Consider the following 26,002-nt stretch of genomic DNA (forward strand, 5'->3'; position numbering starts at 1 on the left):
TCCAAATAAAGAATAAAAAATAGGGCTGAGGTTGTAGCTCACAGGTAGAATGTTCCTGGGTTCCATCCTTAGTACCACACACACAAAAAATTGAAGTTGCTTTCAAATGACACCTAAGAGATACGGAAGAGAAGCTGAACTGTCAATGGCGGTAACCACCAAGGATGCAGACCCCACTGCTTCACACTGGAGAGCAGCCCTCCAGACCGCACCCTCAGAACAGCTCCAGTGTCCGGCACAGTGAAGCCTGCGTAGCGAGCCCTGCGGTGCTGAGCAACATGACCAGGCTGTGAGTGGAGACCACAGGCAGGCGGGCAGAGTGAAGAGGAGCAGTCTTCATCTTCAAAAGGCTCGGAGGATGACCCTGCCAGTGAAAGCCCGCGACAGGTATTTGGGCACGACTCTGTGCTAGGCATTATGCCAAAACTTTACAGGCCCCATTTCATGACAGGAGACATTCCTGTGAGACAGAGCGCCTAACTCCCCACACGCCTACCTAGGGGAAGCCAAGTAACTTGCCAAAGATCATGTTTAGTAACTGAAAAAGGCAAAATTGTACTCTACTCAAACACTCACTACACTACACAGGGTGCCTTCGAAGTGCAGAAAAAATAAGTATCCAACAGTATTCTCCACAATATGGTATGTCATTATATCACCCTCAAAGAGAACCAGACTATCATAGGGAAGAAATTAGAGAGCAGACGAAGAGAGGGCCAGAAACAAGCTGAAAAGGAGGTGAGCATTCCATGGGCGTTTCCCTAGATGATGAAAAGTATTCACAAAGATGACAAATTAAGAGCAAGAAATACACACACACACACACACACACACACACACGTTGGTGCTGGGATTCCTGGAAACCCTCTACCTCTGGGCTGCACTCCCAGACACCTAATTTTTTAATATATTTTTATTTGGAAAGAGGGTCTCTTAAGCCAGCAAGGCTGGCTTCAAACTTGCATGATCCTCCTGTCTCCACCTACCAAGCGCAGGGGTTACCAGCGTGAGCCTACACGCCTGGCGCAAGAAATAAAATTTATCCAGTTCTAAGTAGGTATTATTAAAGAGAATAGTAAAAAAAAAAAAATTTTTTTTTTTTTTGTTTGCGGGTCTGGGTTTGATGGAACCCAAGAGGATTCTACATCCGAGCTACACCCCCTGCCCTATTTTTATTCTTTATTTTGAAACAGGGGCTCACTAATTTGCAGAGGGCCTCACTAAGTAGCTGAGGCTGTCCATGAACCGTGATCCTATGGTCTCAGCCTCCCAAATGCTGGGATTACAAGCATGTGCCACCATACCCGGCTAAAAAAAATTTTTTAAAAGAAAAGCCAGGTATAGTGGCACACACCAATAAACCCCAGTACTTGAGAGGCTGAGGAAAGACAGTCTCAACAGTGCAGAACTCTAAGCAACCTAGCAAGACTCTGTTTCCAAACAAGAAAATAAAAAATAGCTGGGGATGTAGATCGGAGGTAAAATACTCCTGGGGTAAATCCCCCATAACTGACACACACACAAGACACGTCTCCAGTCCTTTAAATGGACCAGACCAGAAGCAAAAAGTGGCCAACATGCTCCAGGCAAAATAACCAGACAGACCCCGGGAGCCAATCCAAAGAGTTTACAAAGAAAGAAGACCCCAAAGCTTTCAGGCAGAAAAAGATGGCAACAAGGGAATTCTAAAGAGAGTAATATTTTTATTTGCAATGGGGAATGAAAAGACATTTATATTTCCAACATATATAATCATTAACATTCATAAAATACGATTCGGAATTGTAAACCAGTGCCGGGGAAAAAGAGGGACAAGACAAATAAAATTACAAGAATAAATTTTGTCTTAAAACGCCCAACCATTTCAATTATAATCATCAATCTAAGTACTTAGCCATATTCAATACTGAGTACTGGACATTCAGTACTGGGAGGGAGAAGGGGAGGGGAGAGCATCATGTGTACGTGTGCCATTGCCAACATGATCCACATAGTACACCAATGAAATAAAATTTAAAAAGACAGTGAAATACCAAATAAAAAGATGCCAAAATATAACATCAAACCAGTGAGCTAACAGTCTATGTGGTCTTATTGTCTGGCAAAGCAAAATATCTGGTGCAAAATATCTGGTGCAAAATACCTGGACCCTCCCAACAAAGAAAAACAGGCACTGTACACGACTAATAAAAAGCACACCATATTATCACTGCCCAGACCTGTCTGTACCTAGCTGTCACCAAACAAATGCTGGAGGAGGAGCACGAGGAGAAATGGACAGGGTGAACACAACGACAGCGGTTAACTTTATCAATGTTTTGGATGAACTGAAAAGGCTTCATCTAACAACAAAAATAATACAAACTACAGTTTTTTATGGTACTGGGAATAGAACCCAGGGGCATTCTCTCACCGAGCTATAACCCCTGCCCTATTTTTTCATCTATATTTTGAAACCGGGTCTCACTAAGTTGCAGAGGGCCTCACTAAGTAGCTGAGGCTGTCTGCAAACCGCGATCCTCCTGTCTCAGCCTCCCGAATGCTGGAATGCTGGGATGACAACCGTGCGCCACCACGCCTGGTTTAAATGCAGCACTTTGTAAAAGTATCAAAGCTGGGTGTGGTGGCACAGGCTTGTAATCCCAATACTTGGGAGGTTGAGACAGGAGGATCACAGGTTCTCAGCCAGCCTCTCCTACTTAGTGAGGCCCTCCACAACTAAGTAAGATCCTGTTTCAAAATAAAGAATAAAAAATAGGGCTGGAGCCAGGCATAGTGGCACACGTTTATAATCCCAGCATTTGGGAGGCTGAGACAGGAGGATTACACAGGTTCAAAGCCAGACTCAGCTACTTAGTGAGGCTCTCAGCAAATTAGTGAGACCCTGTTTCCAAATAAAGTATAAAATAGGTCTGGGAGGATAGTCTGGAGGGAGAAAAGCCCCTGGGTTCCACCCCCAGTACCACAAAAAAAAAAAAAAATTAAAAGGGCTGGGGGTGTAGCTCAGAGGTAGAATGCCCTGGGTTCAATCCCCAGTACTGAAAAAAAAAAAAAGTATCAAGCCATTTTTTTAACCATTTTGGTTAAATTCTCTGATTGAATGCAATGAAAGCACAAATTAACATGCTTCAGCACAATTATAAAAGAAAGATGTTAACATATGAACTTACAAATACAATAAATTTGAGTGCATCCAAAGTTATGACTTAAGGTAAACTTGGTCTTAAATGTTTTCTCTTTAGAAATGAAAACAATGAGCTCAACTTCATATTTTAGAAATAAAAACCGTCACAGAGGCACTGAGTAAAGATAAAAGTGAATACGTACAAACAGCAGGGTTTTTTCCTGATCCCAATTACCAAGAGAACACATAACGACTTCTCTTTCAGCCAGGGAAGGAGGTGGAACTGAGAAGGCAGGCCTTCTTCAGTCCACAGGCTCCACCTCCCAGTTAGCCACACCTGAATGCAGTTACCTACCCAGAGGCTCTGGTTTCCCAGGTGATTGGGCCCCTCCACTGAAACCCCCACCTTTCCAGCCAGGAGCTAAAATAACATTACCCCAGGTGCTGGTCCTCTGCTGCGGGGCTGAGCACAAGCGCGGGATCCCTCCGCCTCCAGGAAAAGCCATTTGAAAGGCACCTACAAGGCCTGCTCCTGCAGCCTGCTGGTCCTTGCCAGCTCAGACTCTTGGCCCTCCCAGGGAAGGGAGGTTAAAGCCCTGCTGGCAGCACCACACCTCTGGGTAGATCCCAGCAGCCGGGGAGCTGTACCCCACCCACCCAGCCTCTCAGACCACCAGGACTTGGAGGACTCCAAGGAGACACAGGAAGCAGTAAATGAAGGGACTCTGGCCTGAGGCGCGTACAGCAGGAACTCCTTTCTGAGCCAATGGGGCAGGAAGAAGCTGCAAGAAGAGCTCGACTTTGGAGGACTACATGTTTTCTAAGTAATTTTTCATAAAAAAGGTAACCTAAAAATATTAACTGGCCGGGCATGGTGGGGCACGCTTGTAATCCAGCATCCGGGAGGCTGAGACCAGAGGATCGCAATTCGCGGACAGCCTCAGCTACTTAGTGAGGCCCTCTGCAGTTTAGTGAGAACCTGTTTCAAAAAATAAAGAATAGAAAATAGGGCAGGTTCCTATTTTTTCACTTGGGAGGCTGAGACAGGAGGATCGCACAGGTTTGAAGCCAGCCTCAGCTACTTAGTGAGGCTCTCAGCAACTTAGTGAGACTCTGTTTCCAAAAATAGGTCTGGGAGTGTAGCCCGGAGGTAGAAAGCCTCCAGGTTCCAGCCCCAGTACCACCCCCCCCAAAAAAAGGGAAAAAAGGGGCAGTGGCTGTAGCTCAGAGGTCAAGTGCCCCTGGGTTTCATCCCCAAACCCACACACACAAAAAAAATTTAACTGACCTACAAGGGTAGTTCTCAATGCATCTGACATTTGTATTTTTATGTGAGTTCCACGTGCTGTCAAAAACAAGAGATTTCTAGCAGTGAAATCATGGGAAAAAGAATGAGGTGTCTGGGTGCGCCCGGATATACACCTCAGTGAGCACTGGAACTCAGAGCGGTCGAGCCAAGGCCAGCAGAGTCTGGGGTCTGCACAGACCCACTTCCAAGTTAACCTGCGGGCAGAGCACGGACCTGCGCGTCTCCGCGTCTGAGAGGTAAGTGGGTTGACACCCAGTTACTACAGAGTTCAGTTATGCCACAAGGTGAGCTAGTGAACAAAAGCTTTATATGGCTGAGTGATAGTATTTCACTAGATGTGAACATCAAGGACGCTTGTTGGCACTTTGATGTCTTATTAGCTCTAATTAATATACAAGGGCATGGCACTAACAATACTGTTATTTTTAAAACCGTATACAAAAGGTATTCTCTGGCCTGAGGACCTGGCTCCAACCCTTACTCGCACGCGCGCGCGCACACACACACACACACACACACACACACACACACACATACATTTAAAAAATTACAAGTGCTGGGAGTGTGGCTTGGAAGAAGACTGCCTCTGGACTCAATTCCCAGTATCAAAAAATAAACACACACACACATACACACAGAGGAGGAGGAAGAGCCAAAAAATATTTCTTAATTGTTAATTTGTTTAGACAGGCAAAACCTTGTTATGCAAGTATGTATATATAGCATGGCCACACAGAGGACAATACAATCCATTAGACTATGGCATTTATATTTTACAAGAGGGAATTTGAATTTTTGTCCCTATACTACATCTAAACATCAGCAAACGTAGAGCATTTACTTAACCATTTAAAGTTCACTAGCCCTCAATCTGCAAGTTTACCTTGAACTACAAAGATTTCAAAGAAAGCACAAAATTTAGCTTTACTGCAGGAACTAAGAATTCAAGATAAACGAACTATTCTCACATTAAGAAATATGACTTGGTGCTTCTGTGCACATATGTACTAAAAGCTGCTGTTGCTTACCTATTTACTACACAAACTCTGCTCAAGTAGTAGAGTCTAAGACAATCTACAGGAAATACAGACTGTTACAGAGACTCTGGGAATCCTGAAGGAAACTTAAGGGGATCAGGGCCATAAAAGATGCAGACACAAAACAGGCAAAAGAAGGGAAACAAAATTAAAAACTACCTACAAACGTATCTTAAAAAGCATTGTGCGAGGTATAAAATCCGATTTCTAAAGCAATAAAAAGTGGGAAAACATCTATACGTGTTGTCCAAAGTCTCAAAACCAAAAGCAGCTTTAGACAGCAGCTAAGAAAATATTTGAGGCCTTTTTCAAAATAAAAAATAAATAGGGCTGGGGTCGTCGTCCAGTGGTAGAATGCCTCAGGACCCAATCCCCACTACCATAATAGATTACTTTGTTGTTTTTCAGTTTTCTTATATGAGGACACCAAGTATTTCAGGAGTTATCTGGGAAAGGAAAGTCTAATTTCTTTCATAAAGCATCACACAAATACTAATAAGTTCACACCAATTTTAGTAACAGCTCCAAATTGCAAACAATCCAAATGTTAGCCAACAGGTGATTCAATAAATTGTGGTATCTCCACCACTCAATAATAAAAAGAAATCACTACGACTATATACAACAATAAACTTCAATATAATTAAGAAAAAAAAGCGAGATAAAAAGAGATTTCATCCCATATAATGGCATTTACGCAAACTTCTAGGATATTAGCACTGATGAGAGCAGACTGCCTGGGAAAGCCGTGGGAGCGTGTGCAACCGGGATGCCGGCCCCAGGAGCACAGATGTGCAGGGGTGGTTACGAGGCACACCGTACTAGAGACGACACTGACAGTTCCACGGGTTTATGCATGTGTCAAATTACAGCCTTGAAATATGTGCAGATTTTCACATACCAATAACATGCTAAAAGTTTAAAGCTTTTTAAAAAGTTCATGAACTTATAATGCATAGATCTGAGTAGGTATCTACTTTGTCTGCTCTCTATATAAAACATACAGAGGATATTTTTCTTTAAAAAAACAAACAACAACTTACTTTGCATTTCCAGCCATTGGTTGGTACTGCTTTCATAACTGGTTGAAGACAAAAAGTATGATAACCTTTGTCACACGTATCACACACTAGCATCTTGCTATCTTCTCCCGATTGTCTAAAAAATAAGATACCATTAATGATGCCTTAGCTTTAAACTTACGTTTTGTAACATAAGTGATCATGAAAAGCATCAATTCTTGAAACTGAACAGTTCATAAATACCTCAGTATTTCTTTTGTCTCTGCATAGATGAGAGGTAGACCCTTATAATGAGCACCTGGAAGACCACCCTCACGTAACGCTCAGTTATGCTAACTTGCTTTAACCATTCTAGGATTCCTGCAGAGGAGGGTTAAGGCAAGATGAACCTCCTCTCGATTTTACTTTCAATATAGTTGATACCCATCCTTTTGGGGGAGGGAGCTATGACTGCTAGACAAGCTTGTGTGGGAAGGACAAATACTGGCACAGTGAATGGGAGAGGCACTGTCATATAGTGATAGAGGATTAAATTTGGTGTCAGGTCTTTATTTGTATTCAGACTGCTATTTCCTAGCTGTGTGACTCTTACATCTGAGACTACAACTAAATTTCACACATAAAATGGGAATCATAAGCCAGGCGTGATGGTGCATGCTTGTAATCCCAGCATTTGGGAGGCTGAGACCGGAGCATCGTGGTTCACAGACAGCCTCAGCTACTTAGTGAGGCCCTCCACAACTCAGTGAGACCCTGTTTCAAAAAAAAAAAAAAAAGGAGAATAAAGAATTGGGCAGGGGGTGTTGCTCAGAGGTCAAACACCTCTGGGTTCCATCCCCAGACCCGCAAAAAAAAAAAAAAAAAAAAAAAAGGAATCATAATCAAAGATTACTATGAGAACATTATACTCGTTCAAAAACGTAGGAATATCTTTTAAGCAATAAATACTAAAATAATCTGGTCATAATTATTAAGAATTAGAGTTGAAAACCTAAAGGCTTTCTCTAAACACTCTCATCATAAAAACTGGGCCCCTGCCCTACAGCATGTCTCAATTCTTGACAATTAATCACTCTCGGATACTAAGAATTTAATTCAAGAGGAGAAAAAGCAAAAATAGGTAATATGAGTTGAGAGGAACTGTGACTCTAACCTGGAGATAACAGAAGTAAACAGGAAGATGGATAACGTGGCCTCCATTTATTAACGGTTCAACAAAAATTCTACATCGAAGGTTGATATTTAATCTCTCTGGCTACTTGAGGGAAGCACTCTCTTCAAGTTCTCTTACTCCTTCCCAAGAAATTCAGTACAGATATGCGTACCAAACATTTACTGATATTTTACCAAAATATGAAGGCAAATTATATCATTTATTCCATATAACGCCAAGATACTGATGCTTATTATCATCAAATTTACTAAGAAAAGACTGAGCATGGGGGTGCTGGGCATTGATTCCTCCTGGTTAAACACTTCTTGGCTTTTAAGATGCTGATAACATCCCCAAACTATCTTGCTATCAGAATCATGGTGAGGTGAAGGGTTACAGAAAAAGACTGGCAAGATGACCGCGATGTGAAATGCCAAAAAAATTAAAACAAACAGGAAAAGGTAACTCCACTACAAATGCTTAAATGCAGCATAATATTATTTAGAAGTATGGTGACTAGAATCTGCTGAAGGTAGTTGTCTTTCAGATGTACAGATTGTATTAAAACAGTAGTCTTAGTACAAACTGTTGTTTCTTCAATATATATTCACACATCACTGATTTTTCTGGCTGAACTGTAGAAACTAATTTCTACAGCTAGCGTTTCATTTTCATATTAAATCTCCTTAGTTCCCTTCAAAAAGGGCAGTTCTATTTTTCTTTTCTTTTCTTTTCTTTTCTTTCTTTCTTTCTTTCTTCCTTTTCTTTTCTTTAATTTTTATTTTTCCAGTACTGGGGACAGAACTCAAGAGGCAGTCTATCTCCGAGCTACAACCCCAGCCCTAGTTTATAGTATTTTTATTTTTGAAACAGGGTCTCGCTGAGTTGCGAAGGGCCTCGCCAAGTAGCTGAGGCTGTCCCCAAACCGCAATCCTCCAGTCTTCACTCCCAAATGCTGGGATTACAAGCATGTGCCACCACGTCCAGCTTGCTCTGTTTTTCTAATGCTTATTTTAAATTATTATTCATTTACAAATTGTTGGGACATTTAAATCTGCTTTTTAGGCAATCAGAAAAATTATTAAAATGTGATCTGTTTAGACTTCTAAATAAATGTCAACGTCTACTAGTAACTGAAGGCGTGATGAGCTGGGTTTGAAGGAGCAGAGCTGCAACAGGCACAGTCTTGATCATGTTACACGAGCCTCAGCACCCACGACAAGTCCCTCTTAAGCTAGATACACACCTTGAGTCAAAATTGGAACTTACTTGCAGTTCTGGCACACTTTGCACTCGGGACACTGCCAACCTGCACGTTTTAATGGAGTAACTGCTATATCCAGGCACATTCCATGATAGTGCTGACCACAAGTAGTACAAAAGAACTGATCTAACAGGTCTCCCGGGCTGTCGCACACTGCACAGTTTGCATCTTCCTTTGCTATAATTAACAGCAAAACAATGAAATTGTTGTATAAGAATTTAATGTTTTTCTGACCTGACAGTTCAAAACCGCTTGAAGGGAATTTGCATGGTAAATCTTTCAGACACTTGAAGTTATCCACATTTAATGACACCCAATCAGAATGGGATTTTAATAAAAACCACTGTAGTGTATGTAATATTTTCAATCACATTTAATTTAATTATTTAGTTTTACAAATACCTGTGCCTCTATCTGCTTGAAATCATAAGCATTTCTTATTTAATTTTACGTCCCTAATACCAATGATTAAGTCTGGGCATTTAATGTTCAATACATACTTGCAAGAAAGAACCAAACAAAGGGGGGGGGAAAAAATCAACTGAGAGACACTTGTAGTGTAAAGATAAAAATTTTATTTAGATTAAATATATTTGGAAATTTACAAAAGCAGGAAAAAAATCAAAATTAGAAACTTAATATCAATTAGATTAAAATGCTTCTTAAACAGACATTTCAATTCAAATAAAAATTTTAAATACTAGAAAATGTCTTATGTGGGAAAACAGTAAAAATGCAAGCTACATATCCGTACATGAAAACAATACTTCATAATAATTCTATATTCATCTGCATTAATTTCCAGTTGTAAAGGCATCAAACTCCATATACTTATTGACACCATCTAATCCTACGTGCGGATTAAAAGGTGCACTTATCAACAATTACTTTATCATCTAAAATAAAAACAAATGTGATAAACTGTGCTGCCCAATATAGTTTAACCCGTGCATATTACAATATAAGGAAGCAATGCATTCTAAAATCATCCATTATTAGGTAATGTAAATATGCTCAGACCCACAAGTGTTACAAATATTACAAAGCATCTAAGTCTCTTTTTTGTTGCTGTTGCTGTTTTTTCCTTTTTTGTGATGGGGACTGAACCCATAGAGACTTCTAATACCCAAGCTATATCCCAAGCCTATTTTATCTTTTATTTTGAAACATGGAATTGCTACGTTCTAAGGGCCTCACTCAGTTGCTGAGGCAGTCCTCAAACCTGCCTCCTGCCTCCGCCTCCCCAGTGCTGGGGTCACAGGTGTGACCACCATATCCAGCGTGCTTTTCCTTTTTGCTGATGGTCAGGCCTATCACTATTTCTCTCTGGCTAAAAGCACGTTCTACCTTCTTTTTTTCTCAGTGAAATATCTTGAAATGTAGTCATCTGTTCCTTTTACTTAAACCAGGAGTTGGCAAACTTTCTGCAAAGGGCAAGACAGCAAATATTTAGGTCTTATAAATGATAACATCCTCTGTTATCTTATTTACAGTGCTTTAAAAACGTAGACGCTATTCCAGGATTACGGGCAGTACGAAAACAGGTTCTAGAATTTGTAATGCACACTGGACCCTGACTTGGACTGGAAGGGCTGACCAAGCAAGCACTATTCATTCACCTGAAGCTACTTTTAAAAAGCTATCAACCACCACGGGAAACTCCACAGTTGCTTTTTAGACCTTGCCTGATTTGCACTTAGCAGCATTCACAAGATTAGTCACTCGCATAAGTAAATTTTTTTCCTTGGCAACTTCTGACAGGCTTCCGGCCCCGTCATCTCAAAGTCCTCTTGGGGCTTTTGGATCTTTGCAGCCCTTCTCAATGCTGCAGTCCCCTGGAATTCCATCCTGCCCCCCCTCCCTACCACCCTAAAGCCTTCCTCACAGCAACACAGTGGACAGAGACTCTTCTTTCTTTTCCTTTGTGGTGCTGCGGATTGAACCTAGGGACATTCTCCCTCTGGGCTACATCCCCAACCCTTTTTGTTTTCTTTATTTTGAAACAGCGCTTACAAAGTTTCTGAGGAAGACGTGCTTGGTGGCTCACACTTGTAATCCCAGCATTTAGGAAGCTGAGACAGGAGGATCGCAGTTCGCAGACAGCCTCAGCTTCAGCTACTGAGTGTTACTTTGCAACTCAGTGAGACGCTGTTTCAAAATAAAGAATAAAAAATAGGACTGGGGGTGCAGCTTGAAGGTCGAATGCCCCTGGGTTCCATCCCCAACACCGTAGACAAAATTTTGTTTTAATTAAAAAAATCAAAGTGAAAATCAAAGTTTCTAAGGGTCTCCCTAAAATTGCTGGGGCTGGCCTTAAACTTGCAATCCTTCTGTCTCAGCCTCCCAAGTACAAGAATTACTGGAGTGTGCCACCATGCCCAGCTGAGAGAAGTTTTATTATAAAATTCTTACACATCCTTCGTTCTGATTTTACAGTTTAGCTTACTGTATATTTTGCCTTAACTGTAGTATCTTCTGTATAGAATCATCCCTACTTTTGGTTCTGACCTCCTCTCTAAACGATCTTAGAACCAGAACACACTTTTTAAAGTGTTAATTATTTAATTGTTAAGTTTTGCTTTCATTAAAAATCCACAAAGAGCTGGGCGTGGTGGCGCACACTTGTAATCCCAGCATTCAAGAGGCTGAGCCTCAGCTACTTAGGCCATTTGCAACTCAGTGAGACCCGGTTTCAAAAAATAAAGAATAAAATATAGGGTTAGGGGTGTAGCTCAGAGGTCGAATGCCCCTGGGTTCTATCCCCAGACCCACAATAAATAAATAAATAAATAAATAAATAAATAAATAAATAGAATAAAAAATAGGGCAGGGGCATAGCTCCGAGGTAGAATGCCCCTGGTTCTCATCCACATTACCGGGAAAAAAAAAAAATCCACCAATACCTCCTTTTTCACCTAAAAGGGGGAGGGAATCACAGGACCTCTCATCATTTCCTGGCCATAGGGAATGTACCTAATACAACCTGGTTTTCAGTGTCTCACGTTTCTACACTGTTACACTCTGCTCCTGTGCTGGGAACCTTGCTCTTCTGTCGAGCCCTTCGCCCATTCCAAAGGGGCCTTCTAAACTCTGCTGGACAGTTCCCAGCTACCACACACCAATACCCATTTGGTAGCTGAATATTCCCTTCCCCCACATCCTCACAGGACAATTATGGTGCATGACCAATTAATTACAACACAATACTGAGAACCCTTTTAAGGACAGAGATCTAATCTTTTTCTATTTTGTATCTCCAATTGCTTTAAATGATTTTTTTTTTTTTTTTTTTTTTTTGGCGAGTCTTGGGATGGAACCCAGGGGCATTTGACCTCCAAGCTATACCCTGCTTCTGCCCTATTTTTTATTCTTTTTATTTTTGAAACAGGGTCTCACTAAGTTGTGGAGGGCCTCACTAAGTAGCTGAGGCTGTCCACGAACCGCGATCCTCTGGTCCCAGCCTCCAGAATGCTGGGATTACAAGTGTGCGCCACCACGCCCGGCTGAATTAAGTCTTATTAAAGGTAACTTAAATGGATAATTTCCTCCTAAATTCACTTTGAAGGGGTTAACTAGCAGGCATTTAAAATGAAAGTGTGTAAATGTGTGTGTGTGTGTGTGTGTGTGTGTATTTTACTTGGATTGGTTATACCTAAGGGCATTCTTAGGCCCTTAGGCATTCTACCTACAAGATACATCTCTGGCCCTATTTTATATTTATTTTGAAACAGGATCTCACTAGATTAGTAAGAGTCTCGCTATTTGCTGAGGCTGTCCTCAAACCTGTGATCCCGTCTCGGCTTCACAAGTACTAAGAGTACAGGCGTGCACCACCACACTGGCTAAATTATGTCATTTTTGATAAAAGGCTGTAAGAGGGTAAATTATTTTCCTTAATAGTGACAGAGTTTACCCTTTCAGGCTACATAGATTTAAAAATTTATCTTTGGTTTTTGCCTACACTGAAAATTGCCAGAAATTGAGAAAACACTTGAGTTTTTATCAAATATTTGGTTCACTTTGGTACTATAGACTTTCAGGAATGCCATCTAAAATACTTCATAAACCTTCTTAAAGCCTGTTGCTTAAGAGGTCACAAGTCACATGTGATACTAAACAACTGAAATGTGATTGGTTCAAATTGAGATGTGCAGTAAATATGAACTGTATACTGGATTCCCAAGGCTCAACAGGAGAAAAGTGAAGCATCTGAAAATATCTACACTGATGACACGTTGAAAGATGAATAATTTCTACATACTGGGCTAATGAAAGATTAATTTCAAATGTTTTTCACTCTGCTTAATATGACTACTAAAAATTAACTTATCTTGTTCAGATTATATTTTTATTTCACAGTACTGGTCTGCTCAAGAGAACTCCATGACCACTGTACAGAGATCGCTTTTTATGGCTGTTTCCAGCAGCCCTTAATTACAATCCTGTACTGCTGCTTGATCATTGGTAGTGAGTGGGTCAAAGAAAAAGAGCCAGCCTCAGCTATATACTCAATATGCAGGGTCCTCTGCAACACACTGAGAACCTGTTTCAAAATAAAGAGTAAAACATAGGACTGGGAGGTAGAATAGCCCTGGTTCAATCCCCTGTACTGCAAAAAAGAAAAAAGAAAAAAAAGAAAAGAAAAAGACCTTTTCCCAAATGTTATGTAAGTAACAACAATGGAGAAAAATACTGTGTGAAGAAATTAGGTTAGTTCCAACGCTCTCCTCCGTCAGGGAACAGGTATGTGAAGAAACACTAGAACAGCCTTTTGAAGGCCGTGTGTAAGACGACGTTCCTGAATGGCTTGCATGTATTCTTGGAGGTAAAGAAGTATATCTACATATATATGCATGCATGTCTGCACACCACAGAGACACTAAGATTGCAGTAATAATCAAACAAGTGACAATTTTCTTAAAGCAGTTGGAGAAGCATAAGAGATTCATTGAAAGGCTAAAGCTAAGGTGACTTGAGAGTAATAGGAAAACCCAGATCTGGTTGGCTCCAGGGAGCATCAACTTTGACTAGTTACTAATCAGTACTGACTCCTAAGCAAACCATCCCCATAACCAGTGAAAGTGAAGCACACCTGCGCATGCACAGAGCTTTAGAGCGTGCCAGCAGAGGCACAGGGGAGGAAGCTGAGTGAAGGGAGAGCAAGGTTCTGCCGGCCGGAGACAAGTGAGAGAGAAACAGTAGCATCTCTGGAGGTCATTTCCTATGAGCACTGTGAAAAGGGAGGAGATAAAGGAAAGGACAGAGACACTGAGCTGGAATCAGAAGGACATTTATCACAGATTCTCGCACTTTTTCAAGCTGAAAGTAGACGAGACTGAAGAGCACCTAACAATAAAAGCACTGGCCAAGCACAGCAAACATCATGTTACTACTGTTACATGGAATCAATTTAAGAAGGACCAAGTTAGCACAGCTTTCTCATTCCATCAACATGGCAACATATCTACCATGTGCGATTTTTCTGTACTGGCAGGACATGCTACTGGGTGATAATCCTATGAAATATAATCTCTAGAAAGAAAAGGCAAATCATGGATGGCCGAAGAGGCTGCTGGCCCATGCGGCTGAAGGAAAAGACAGAAAAGGACCCGGGACTGAAAAAAGTAGCAGTATTTGATGTCAAGACATACAATGAAGGAAAAGAGCCTGGAGTTTAAAACTTAGGTGAAGTACAGGGACTTAGATCTAATTAAATACACCTATTGTGGAATGGAGAGTGCATTAAGAAACACTTGCGTGTTTAGGCCCTGAAAGGCCTTCTCACTACAGACTGAGGAAAGCGCCAGTTCCTCTGGCTGTTGTTCAGCTTCCTGTAGTTTGTCCTATCAGCTCAGTAGACTATTAGGAAGACTCACTATCTAGTAATGAACCATGCCAAGCTTAACCCCCAAACCCTGTACGGTAGTCATTCCTCTGCCTAGAATGTTCTTCCCTGTGATCAAGTGTGGCCGGCTCCTTGCCATCCAGTTGAGAGTTTATCTGGCTCTATCTCCTAGAAAGACATTTCACAAAAAGCTTCTAGATGTGGTTACTGTATCTTTGCATAATCATTAAAAAATTAAAATAATTTGGAGCCATGACTAGCCACTGATGTGGGCTGGAGTTCCTTAAAATTATTTTCTGATGAAAATGCCAGCCTTCTTCATAGATACTCTATGGTAAGATTTCTTCGTAATGAGAAACTCATAAGCTTGTTACCATATGCATGGTATTTCTGCTAGATTTTCAACTTTCATAAAAAGATGTGTCAATCTTACTAACTCATACACTATCATATTACATTGCTCTGCACTTAACCAGCAATATAAAATATGTACACTCAATAAATTATTCTCACATCTTGAGTTTTAAATAAGTTAAAATACTACCTTTTTGCAAAGCAATTAATATATATCTATAAAGTACACTGATATGTGTTTTCCATTACTATTACTATCATTTAACACTCAATAACATTGTGATTTAATATATCCCCATTTTAAAAACAGAGTACCTTATGTCATGACCAATAATTAAAATAGGTAAAGATTAAGCACACTCAATCTGCAATATTCTATAAAATTAGAACCTTGGACTAAGACAGAGAGGCAGAAGCCATATATCTAGACTGTGTTAAGATCCCCAAGAAACAGAATTGGTTCGGTTGGGCACTGGTTTTATATCACTGGCTTAGTTTGAGGGCTATTATAAGAAATAGCCCCGCCAGAACTGTTTATTCTGCCAGGCAGCTACTCTTAAGATCATTTTTCACTATAGCAGGTAATGTCCACAACTTACCCTCTAGTCTCAGCATTAAGTGAATTCTTGTTACATATCCTAAGAATTATGTAAGTATTCTTATTTCCTCCTTTGTGCTGATTGCTACACAGGCCTGAGACAAAATGTGTCGTCTACATCTAGAAAGTACACATTTCTCTTGAGTATCAGTCTCACCACTGCTGCCATACTTACCTAATCAGTACTTTTCAAGGCCAAATGACCTTACTTAGTTGTAGTTTTATTTTATCCTACTGTTCAAGTATATCCGCTTTGGAACAAGGCATAGTAACAATTATTTCAGTGTAGCATTTAGCTGTAAGTTGCCAGCATACACCTTTTGCCAGCTACATAATAAACACAGCAAACATCTCATCTTAGTCCTTGCAGTTCGTTAGTCTGCAAACTGATTTACTGTCACTAATGTAACTGAGGGCATCTACTCCAAGAACAGTTGTCAGTAGAAAGCAGCATTGTCATGAATTTAAAAAATTCTAACATTAGACAATACTCATTTACAATCTGACATACTGTGTACTGAGGCCTAAGCATAATTTGAGCCCAATAAGCTGGTTAAAGTTCAGATTCTTACAAACCAGAAAACTATTTCATTCAGTTCACAAGGTATATTATACCACCCACAATATAATCAACTCTAATGACTGACATCTTAGTTTATGCACTTACTAAAATAACTCACTACATAAATATACAGAAGAGCTGCTATGCATCAATGTTCATTTTCCCCAGATTCAGCAGTGTATAATCTAAAGCATTTTTTAAACTTTAATTCTTTTATTTTTAGCCTAAACATAACTTGAAGTTTTACTTTACCTTTCCTATAACGTAGGTCTACATAGTGAGTGAGGGCATGTCATTACCCTTGTGAACATGAAATAAGTTTTACCGAAGATGGAATTATGGTACAAAATTAAAGTAAAGCAAAGATCATGTAATCTAATTATATTTGAAAATATGTTAAGCCTGAAGTAGCTATAATTTGTTTCACAAACCTGAAAAAGACAGAAAAAAAAGCTTTTATCAGCATTACTAAGAAACAGGTAAAAACTGACAATTAGGTAAGAAGAGACATAAAAAACTACTGATTAAAACATCACAGCGATTTCACAGTGAGACTGAAAATTCAACGTACTAGGTGAACAAAGATCCCAAAACATGTATACACAATGGAAAACAACATTAAAATAAGAGAAGATGTATGTTCAATGATAAGGCATAAAGAATCATTTCCTGCACAACATAAATTCAAATATTTAAATATTTTCACTGGATTGTAATATACCATCAAGAAAAAAAGAAAAAAATTCCTGCAGATTACAGAGACCCACAACAGAAAATTCATGAAGAAGCAGGACAGAGCTTTTCATCCTGATCTTCAGGCTGCACAGGTCCTTGAGTTCAAGATGCATTTGAGGTTCCTACAACAGACACTGACATAACTTGGGGGCAGTGGCTTCCAGCTCACCCACAGCACAAGGTCTTCACGAAGACACTGAACACCATGTGACTCCTCATAACTACTTGAGAGTGCATATTACAAACACTATATATTTGGTATACTTTTCTACAGTGGTTTGAATTTTTTAAAAATTAAGAATATAAAACATGTAAACTCTGAATTTCTGAGAAAATAACTTTCTAAAATCAAAATTAAATTACTGATAACAAATTTTACCCAAGGACCGATGGCAAAGATATCTAATGTGAGCAGAATTCTGTAGTAACATCTTTCAGTACAAGTACATAAACACAGTGAGTCTACATTTATTATTTCAGGTAAACATGTTGAAAAGACCTTGAACATATATCTGTAGTAAACTTACATCTCTCAGGTGCTTGGTCAATGTGTTCTGGACAAAGAAGAAAGAAGTGACTGAAGTCCTGGAAGGTGCCGGCCCCTGCAGCACAAGGGTAATGGTACATCTGGGTACATTTCTCTTCACAGCATTTGATACTGGCTCCAAGGTGCTTACAAAATGCACATCGCTGGAAGGAGATCAAAGAGAGAAATCTCTTCATAAATCTTTTTGTGTGTGTGTGTGATACTGGGCTGGGATGCAGGGGCATTCTGCCTACTAGCCACCCCTAGCCCTATCTTTTTTACTCTTTATTTTGAAACAGGTCTCACTGAGTGGCAAAGGGCCTCACTAAGCAGCCAGGCTGTCCTGAACTGCGCCCTCCGGTCTCAGCCTCCTGAGTGCGGGGCCCCATTTTTGCTGGCTGTCCTTTTTTATCCTCCCTGGAGATAGAACCTAGGAGCTAGGCACTCTATCTATATTTTCTAGAAAGAAACTTTCAAAGTTTCTTCAATGCTTATATTTTTATTTTTTTGGTACTGGGGGTTGATCCTGGGGCATTCTACCTTCGAGCTACACCCCCACCCCTATTTTTTATTCTTTATTTGGAAAGAGGGTCTCACTAAGTTGTGGAGGGCCTCATAAAGTAGCTGCCTCAGCCTCCCAAGTACTGAGATTACAAGCATGTGCCACCATGTTAAGCTTCTTTATAAATCTTAAAAAATAATATTCAAATGTAGGAGCAAGAATGTGTAAAAAAAAAAAAAGTATATAAAGAAAAAGAAATTGGAGCTGGGCATGGTGGCACATACTTGTAATCCCAGCATTTGGGAGGCTGAGACAGGAGGATCGCGGTCCGCAGACAGCCTCAGCTAATACTTAAGCTCTTTGCAACTCAATGAGGCCCTGTTTCAAAATAAAGAATAAAAAATAAGGGGGTGGGGGTGTAGCCTGGAGGTAGAATGCCCCTGGATTCCATCCCTGGTATGGGGGGGGGGGGTTGTACCATATCAGAAAAAAAACAATTCTCTCTCTGTCTCTGTCTTTCTGTTCACACACACACACACACACACACACACACACACACACACACACACCCCTGGTACTGGGAAATGAACCCAGGGGCATTCTGTCCCCCAAGCTCCGCCCCTAGTCCTATTTTTTATTCTTTATTTTGAAACAGGGTCTAAGTTGCAGAGAGCCTCACAAAGTAGCTGAGGATGCCTGGAACCTACGATCCGCCTGTCTCAACCTCCCAAGTACTGGGATTACAAGTGTGCACCACCACATCCAGCTAGCCTCTACTCCCCTGTAAGCAGTAAAAAGCAAAGAAACAATCCCCAAAGAAACAGGGAACATCTGGGACAAGTGAATGATTAAGAGGTCACTATGAATTACCTAAAATGCTACATTTACTTACACAGTTTTATCTTTGAAAGGTTAATAAACTCTTATCTTCATAAGCCTACTTGGGTGTGTGTGTGTGTGTGTGTGTGTGTGTGTGTGTGTGTGTGTGTGTGTGTGTGTGTACGTACACACGCCTCTGCTGGTTGGCTGGGCATGCTACAATATAGAAATGTCCTCCAGGAGATACCTAATTGTCTGTCTGGTACGTACTTCTGTTTCAGGGTTAATGCCATCACACAGGAATTATCTACTTTTCTTTTCTTTTTATTGCAGTTTAGGGATGGAACCCAGGGACATTCTGCCTCCAAGCTACATCTCCCAGCCCTATTTTTTATTCTTTTTTGTTTGTTTTGTTGTGGTGCTGGGGATTAAACCTAGGGGCCCTCTACCTCTGAGCTATACCCCCAACCTGATTTATATCCTTTTTTGAAACAGAGTCTCACAAAGTTACATGGAGCCTCACTAAGTAGCTGAGACGGTCCAGGTACCGCGATCCTCCCGTCTCAGTCTCCCAAATGCTGGGATTATAAGAGTGCACCACCACACCCAGCCTTCTGCTTAACTTCTTTATTCCTGTACACCAGGCTACGATGTGTCTGTGTACCCACTGTGCCAGGAATGCTGCTGAACATGGAAGGCCTCCTGCCAGGCGGCCCTACTTGCACACACTGAACAGACCGCGCCTTTGTAATCTGGTGGCTAAGGGGGTTCACAGACTGACCCGCTGAATCAAATGAAGCCTCATTTCACAGAGCCAGGTTGGTTCAGCTAACATTATTTTGTCTCCAAATGCTAACACACTGGTTCTATATTCTGTTATATACTACATCAACTTTCTAGTAATTATTATTTTTAACATTTTATGTGTAAACTGACATAAGATAGTCACATACCATCAGAGTCTTTCTTATTATCATCAACACATTCCACAGAATACTATAAGAAAGCTACAGTTCTGGTATATATATATAATTTTTTGGGGGGTGGTGTGGTACTGGGGATGGAACCCAGAGGTTTTCTACCTCCGGGCTATACTCCCAGACCCATTTTATATTTTATTTGGAAACAGGGTCTCACTTAAGTTGCTGAGAGCCTCACTAAGTAGCTGAGGCTGGCTTTGAACCTGCATGATCCTCCTGTCTCAGCCTCCCAAGCGCGGGGATTACAAGCGTGCGCCACCACACCTAGCTATCTTTTATATATTTTGAGTTCAACTTATTAAACACTAGTTGTAATGTCACATTTTAATATTATTGACTTTGGAGGGGATTAAACCCAGGAAAATCCTACCTCTGAACTACATTCTCAAACCTTGTTATTTTTTGTTTTGAAACAGGGTCTTGCTATGTTGCCGAGGCTGGCCTTGAACTTGTGATCCTCCAGTCTCAGCCCCCTCAAATACTGGGATTCCTGTCCTGAACCACCACACCTGGCTCCATTTTAATATAATATTCACCAGTCCACAAATTCATGTACATTTCAGTTCTATTTTTGTACCTTTAGTGTTATTGACTTTAGAAGACAGGAAAAAAAAATAGCCTCACTTCTCTTCATTGATAATTACGCTCTTTTTCAAAATGAGTTAACTTTTTTTTATAATCCAGCTTTCTAAGGTATCAAAAACATGTCTGGAGTATTTACAGAAACTGAAATTAACCACAAGAAAAACACCTAGAAGTTTGAGCAGCCTTCCAGAAAGGCTAAGAAAATAAAGAAAGATGAATATGTGTAACCAAAGCTACTGAAAATATTGCATAACTCATTAACATAACAAAATAAGTCCTGCTAAATTGCTATAATCTAGAATGTCTTGTTTTGTTTTGTTTGTTTGTTTTTTTGTTTTATTTTTTTATTTTTTGGTGGTACTGGGGTTCCTGGAAGCCCTTCTACCTCTGGGCTACACTCCCAGACCTATTTTTATATTTTTATTTAGAAACAGGGTCTCCTAAGCCAGCGTGCGCGGCTGGCTTCGAACCTGTGTGATCCTCCTGTCTCCGCCTCCCAAGCGCGGGGATTACAAGCGTGCGCCACCACGCCCGGCAGAATGTCTTGTTTTGACACCATACAGCAAGTTGTAGAGAAGCCTGTTTGCACTAAAAAATAATTTTGGCAAACAATATAATGAGTTTTTTTAATGAATAATAAAGAAAAATAATTTAAATTGATCCTTAGAGGCACCAATATGTTCTTGTAATCATATCTGCAGAGAATATTACATGACAGTAACTAAACTATTATGAAAAGTGCTGATATTTACCCAACATACTAATTTATGCTACACTATAAAGATATCAGGAAATAAGAGAAAGGAAATAAAACACAGCATTTAAATGAACCGTTAAAATCCATCTGTTATGTAGCTAACAAAGAACATTTGATAATGAAAGAAAATGTGTGCTGTAGCCGGGTGTGGTGGTGCGCACTTGTAATCCCAGCACTTGGGAGGCTGAGATGGGAGGCTCGCAGTTCGTGGACAGCCTCAGCTACTACTTAGTGAGAATCTCGCAACTCAGGGAGACCCTGTTTCAAAATAAAAAATAAAAAATGGGGCAGGGGGTGTAGCATGGAGGTAGAATGCCCCTGGGTTCCATTCTCAGTACTCCAAAAATAAAAAAATAAATAAATAAATAAATAGGTAAGTAAGTAAGTAAGAGAGGGAGGGAGGGGGAGAGAGGGGGAGGGAGGGAGGGAGGGAAGGAGGGAGAGGGAGAGAGGAAGGAGGGCGGGAGGGCGCTGTGCTGGGCAGAGTGGCACGCGCCTGCAGTCCAGCTCCTTGGGAGGCTGACAGCGGAGGGCGGCTTGCGTCCAGGAGTTCGGGGCTGTCGTGCGCTCTGCCGATAGGGTGTCTGCACTGTTTGGCATCAATAGGGTGACCTGCTGGAAGTGGGGGCCACCAGGTTGCCTAAGGAGGGGGGAACCAGCACAGGTCGGAAAATGTGTGCTATATATACACAGACTGGAAGACATTTTTCTAAATCATAAAAATTATTTTGAAAGTTCCTGGAAAATACAGGAAACACTAAGGAGTACCTGCGCAAGAGCAAGGCGTGGCGGCGCACCTTTAGCCCAGGACTAGGGAGTCTGGTACAGAGGACTGCGGGCTCAAGGCCAGCTCAGACTCAGCGACACTCTCAGCACCCAGTGAGAGCCTGCCTCCTAATCAAACATAAAAGGTACAGCCTGGAAAGAAGAGCATGCTGAATTCAATCCCAAACACATTAATTAACAATTAAGAACATAATGAATAATTTGTCTTATTTACATACTCACTTTCTCTTAGTTCATAAAAAATAAGACACTTAATTCCAGATTAGAAATTCATACAATATTAATACCTGGTGCCTATAAAAATACGAGTAGTAGCAAGTTCATAAAACACAACACACAATAGACCCAAAATGAAAAGCCTCCAAAAGCCAAACCCCCCAGGCGTGGTGGCGCACACTTGTAATCCCCGTGCTTGGGAGGCGGAGACAGGAGGATCGCGCAGGTTCCAAGCCAGCTGCGCTGGCTTAAAAGACCTTGTTTCCAAATAAAAAAATATAAAAATAGGTCTGGGAGTATAGCCCGGAGGTAGAAGGGTTTCCAGGAACCCCAGTACCACCACCACCAACAACAACAACAAAAACCTAACCCTTAAAAACAGTTAAATTATGGTTCTTCCAAATAGGATAAAATAATGAAAACCAGTGAACAAATATATGCAACATCTGAATCTCACATATATAGTTTTGTATGAAAGAAGCAAGAAACAGTACTTAACTACAGCCCAATCACATACTGCATAAAGCAGCAACCTCTGTGGTGCTGCTAGTGGTGGGTGCTTACCTCAAGGACACTGGACTAGTGGCCAAAAGGAGAGCGGCACATCCACTCCGCTATTAAAACCTGTTTCCTGATCTGAGTTCCATTTGTGGATCATAATGTACACTTACGCTGGGTGTGGTGGTGCGCGCTTGTAATCCCAGCATTCGGGAGGCTGAGACAGGAGAACTGAAGTTCTCAGACAGCCTCAGCTACTTAGGGAGGTCATTTGCAACTCAGTGAGACCCTGTTTCAAAATAAAAAATAAAAAATAGGGCTGAGGGTGTAGCTCAGAGGTAGACTGCCCCTGGGTTCCATCTCTGGTACCGGGGGGAAAAAAAAAGAAAAAAAGAAAAAAAAAAAAAAAGGAAAGGAAGGGAGGGAGGGAGGGAGGGGAAAAGACTAAAAAATAGGGCTGGTGGTGTAGCTTGGAGGTACAATGCTCTTAGGTTCCATACCCAGTAATGTGGGGGAAAAAAAGAAAGAAAAGAAAGAAATGTGCACTTATTAGTGTACATTGTTACCTGGGTATCATTCATTATTCAGTAAGAGTTTTTTAAGAGAGCCAGGTGTGGTGGCACATGCTTATAATCCTAGTACTTAAGAGGCTGAAATAGGAAGATAACAAGTTCAAGGACAGCCTCAGCTTCCACAATACAGCAAGATTCTCAACAACCTAATAAGATTCTTAACCTAGCAAGATTCTCAACAACCCATAAGATCCTATCTAAAAAAATAAAAAATGAAGTAGGCCCAGGGGAGTAACTCCATAGTAAAATAGTATCAATCTCTGATACCAATAAAATAAATTAAATTTAAAAAGATAATGCTAACTAAAAAGATAATATATAATTACCATATGAGCCATTTTCAATTATTAAAAATTAATTTTACTGTTAGAAAATTAATCTTACTATTAGAAGATAACTATAAAGCATACAATAAGAAATATTGTTTGAAAGTTACGAGTTTTTAAACTAAAACAAAAATTTAAGCATGGTAGGCCATGCCTTTAATCTCAGCTACTTGGAAAACTAAGATAAGATCACAAGTTGGAGATCAGCCTGAGCACTGTAGCAAGGTCCTATCCCAAAATAAAAAATAACAACAGGGCTGGTATATAGTTCAGTGACAGAGAACTTTCCCAGTATGTGTGAGGTCCTGGGTTTAATCCCTGGCACAGCAAATAAACAATAGTAATAATTTAAACATAAGTTTATTTAGTATGACTTCAGAGTTAGTAAAAAAAAAAAACACGTTGCATATTGTAAAAGAGTTCATGTCAAAGGGGGAGATGGAATTTTTATTTTTTTTTAATTTTATTTATATATATATATAATTTTTTTTTTTTTTTTTTTTTTTTTTTTTTGGTGGTACTGGGGTTCCTGGAAGCCCTTCTACCTCCGGGCTACACTCCCAGACCTATTTTATATTTTTGAAACAGGGTCTCTTACGCCAGCGCAGCTGGCTTCAAACCTGCGCGATCCTCCTGTCTCCGCCTCCCAAGCGCAGGAATTACAAGCGTGCGCCACCACGCCCGGCAGAGATGGAATTTTTAAAACTTCCATATGAGGACAAGTAAATACAGATATAAGATTAGAGTTAATTGGATACATTTAAATCATGTCTTGTAGGAACAGATATATTTGCATTCTCCTTAGTTGAAAACATTGGTCTAGTTCTAGCCCAAATTTAAAACAGATGGATGCTCATTTTCTTAAAGATTTCAATAACAGTACAAGTATTTCTGTTCTTATAAACAGTATACAAGTAGGGTGATCTTAATTATAAAATGAGTAAGGTTTACAGGTGACCTTGAGATAAGCAAAGTTTTGTTAGTGGTAATATTTCTGTAGTGCTGGGGATCGGGGAACTCAAGAGTGTTCTACATAAAAAATGATCTTGGAACTGGCAGTTTTGTTGCTTGTTTTTAGGTCTGATTTAGATCGGAGCCAAGGGCATTTTAGCTCTGACCTATACCCCCAATACATTTTATTTTTTTTTATTTTTTTTATTTTTTATTTTTTTGGTGGTACTGGGGTTCCTGGAAGCCCTTCTATCTCCGGGCTACACTCCCAGACCTATTTTTACATTTTTATTTAGAAACAGGGTCTCCTAAGCCAGCGCGCGCGGCTGGCTTCGAACCTGCGCGATCCTCCTGTCTCCGCCTCCCAAGCGCGGGGATTACAAGCATGCGCCACCACGCCCGGCTACCCCCAATACATTTTATTTTGAAACAGGGACTCACTAAGTTGTGAAGTGCCTCACAAGTCGCTAAGGCTGGCCAGAAACCTGCAATCCTCCTGTCTCAGCGACCCAAGTACTGGGATTACAAGCATGCGCCAACCATGACCAGCTTCCTTGTTACTTTTATTTAGTTAATTATTTTCAAGACAGGGTCCTGCTAAATTTCTAGACTGCTCTCAAACTTGCAGTCTTATTGTCTTAGCCTTCTAAGTACTAGGATTACAGGTATGCACTTCCGTGCCCAGTTTATAAAAAACTGTGACAACTTAGTAAGATGACAAGCAAATCAACTGCCACTACTTCATGAATGATATATGAGTAAAAGATATCTAACAAGATAATCAATTTCATCAGACATCATGGAATATAAAATCAACCCACAATGAAGAATATCTAACCACAAGCAGATGGTAAAAATTTAGAAACACTGACAATATCCAGTGCTGGCAACAATGTACAACAAATGGAAGTCTCAGATCTTGCTGATGGAGACAGAAAAGTATACAGACACTTTTTAAAGAAACTGTGAAACTATTTTACAAAGTTAAGCATATTTTTCCAACAAATCAGCAATTCTAGTCCTAGGTATTTACCCAAGAAACATGAAAAGATATATCTAGAGGAAGAATGTTGCATAAATGTTCATAGCAGCTTTATAAATACTAGCCAAAAACTGGAAGAAACTTAACTGTCAGCTGGTGAATGGACGAATCTCAAAACCATTATGCTAAGTGTAAAAAAAAAGAAAGAAAGAAAGAAAGAAAGAAAACCTAGACAGAAATCAGATCACTGGAAAATTCTGTTCATATATCAAGTATAGAAAAGGCAGAAATACATGGAGAGCAAACAGATGGGTGGCTGCCAAGAACTGAACAGGTGGTAGGAGAATGACCCAGAGGTCATGAGAGAATTTATGGGATGTATCCCCTCCCCTAGAAGCTTCATGAGTTGAAGCTTGGTACTCAGTGTGGAGACGTTGATAGGTGGCGAGACCTGGCAGGAGGTGACAAGACTGGCCCTTTCCCCCTTGGTCCCCTCGTA

At 40.5% G+C, this 26,002-nt stretch overlaps 1 protein-coding gene across 1 annotated transcript in view; it reads right to left on the reverse strand.

Moving 5' to 3' along the window:
• The window catches only part of KMT2C (lysine methyltransferase 2C), a gene marked incomplete at both ends in the record, with an annotated part of 244,663 nt that overhangs the window by 118,233 nt on the left and 100,428 nt on the right, over positions 1-26,002 (reverse strand). The window contains 3 exons of the mRNA XM_080701295.1: positions 6,514-6,628; positions 8,915-9,086; positions 17,531-17,693. Of these exons, the coding sequence (XP_080557421.1) occupies positions 6,514-6,628; positions 8,915-9,086; positions 17,531-17,693 (450 nt within the window). The remainder of the gene's footprint in view (positions 1-6,513; positions 6,629-8,914; positions 9,087-17,530; positions 17,694-26,002) is intronic.

This window comes from Muscardinus avellanarius (assembly GCF_963383645.1).
Source record: "Muscardinus avellanarius genome assembly, chromosome: 9".
Classification (NCBI taxonomy): domain Eukaryota; kingdom Metazoa; phylum Chordata; class Mammalia; order Rodentia; family Gliridae; genus Muscardinus; species Muscardinus avellanarius.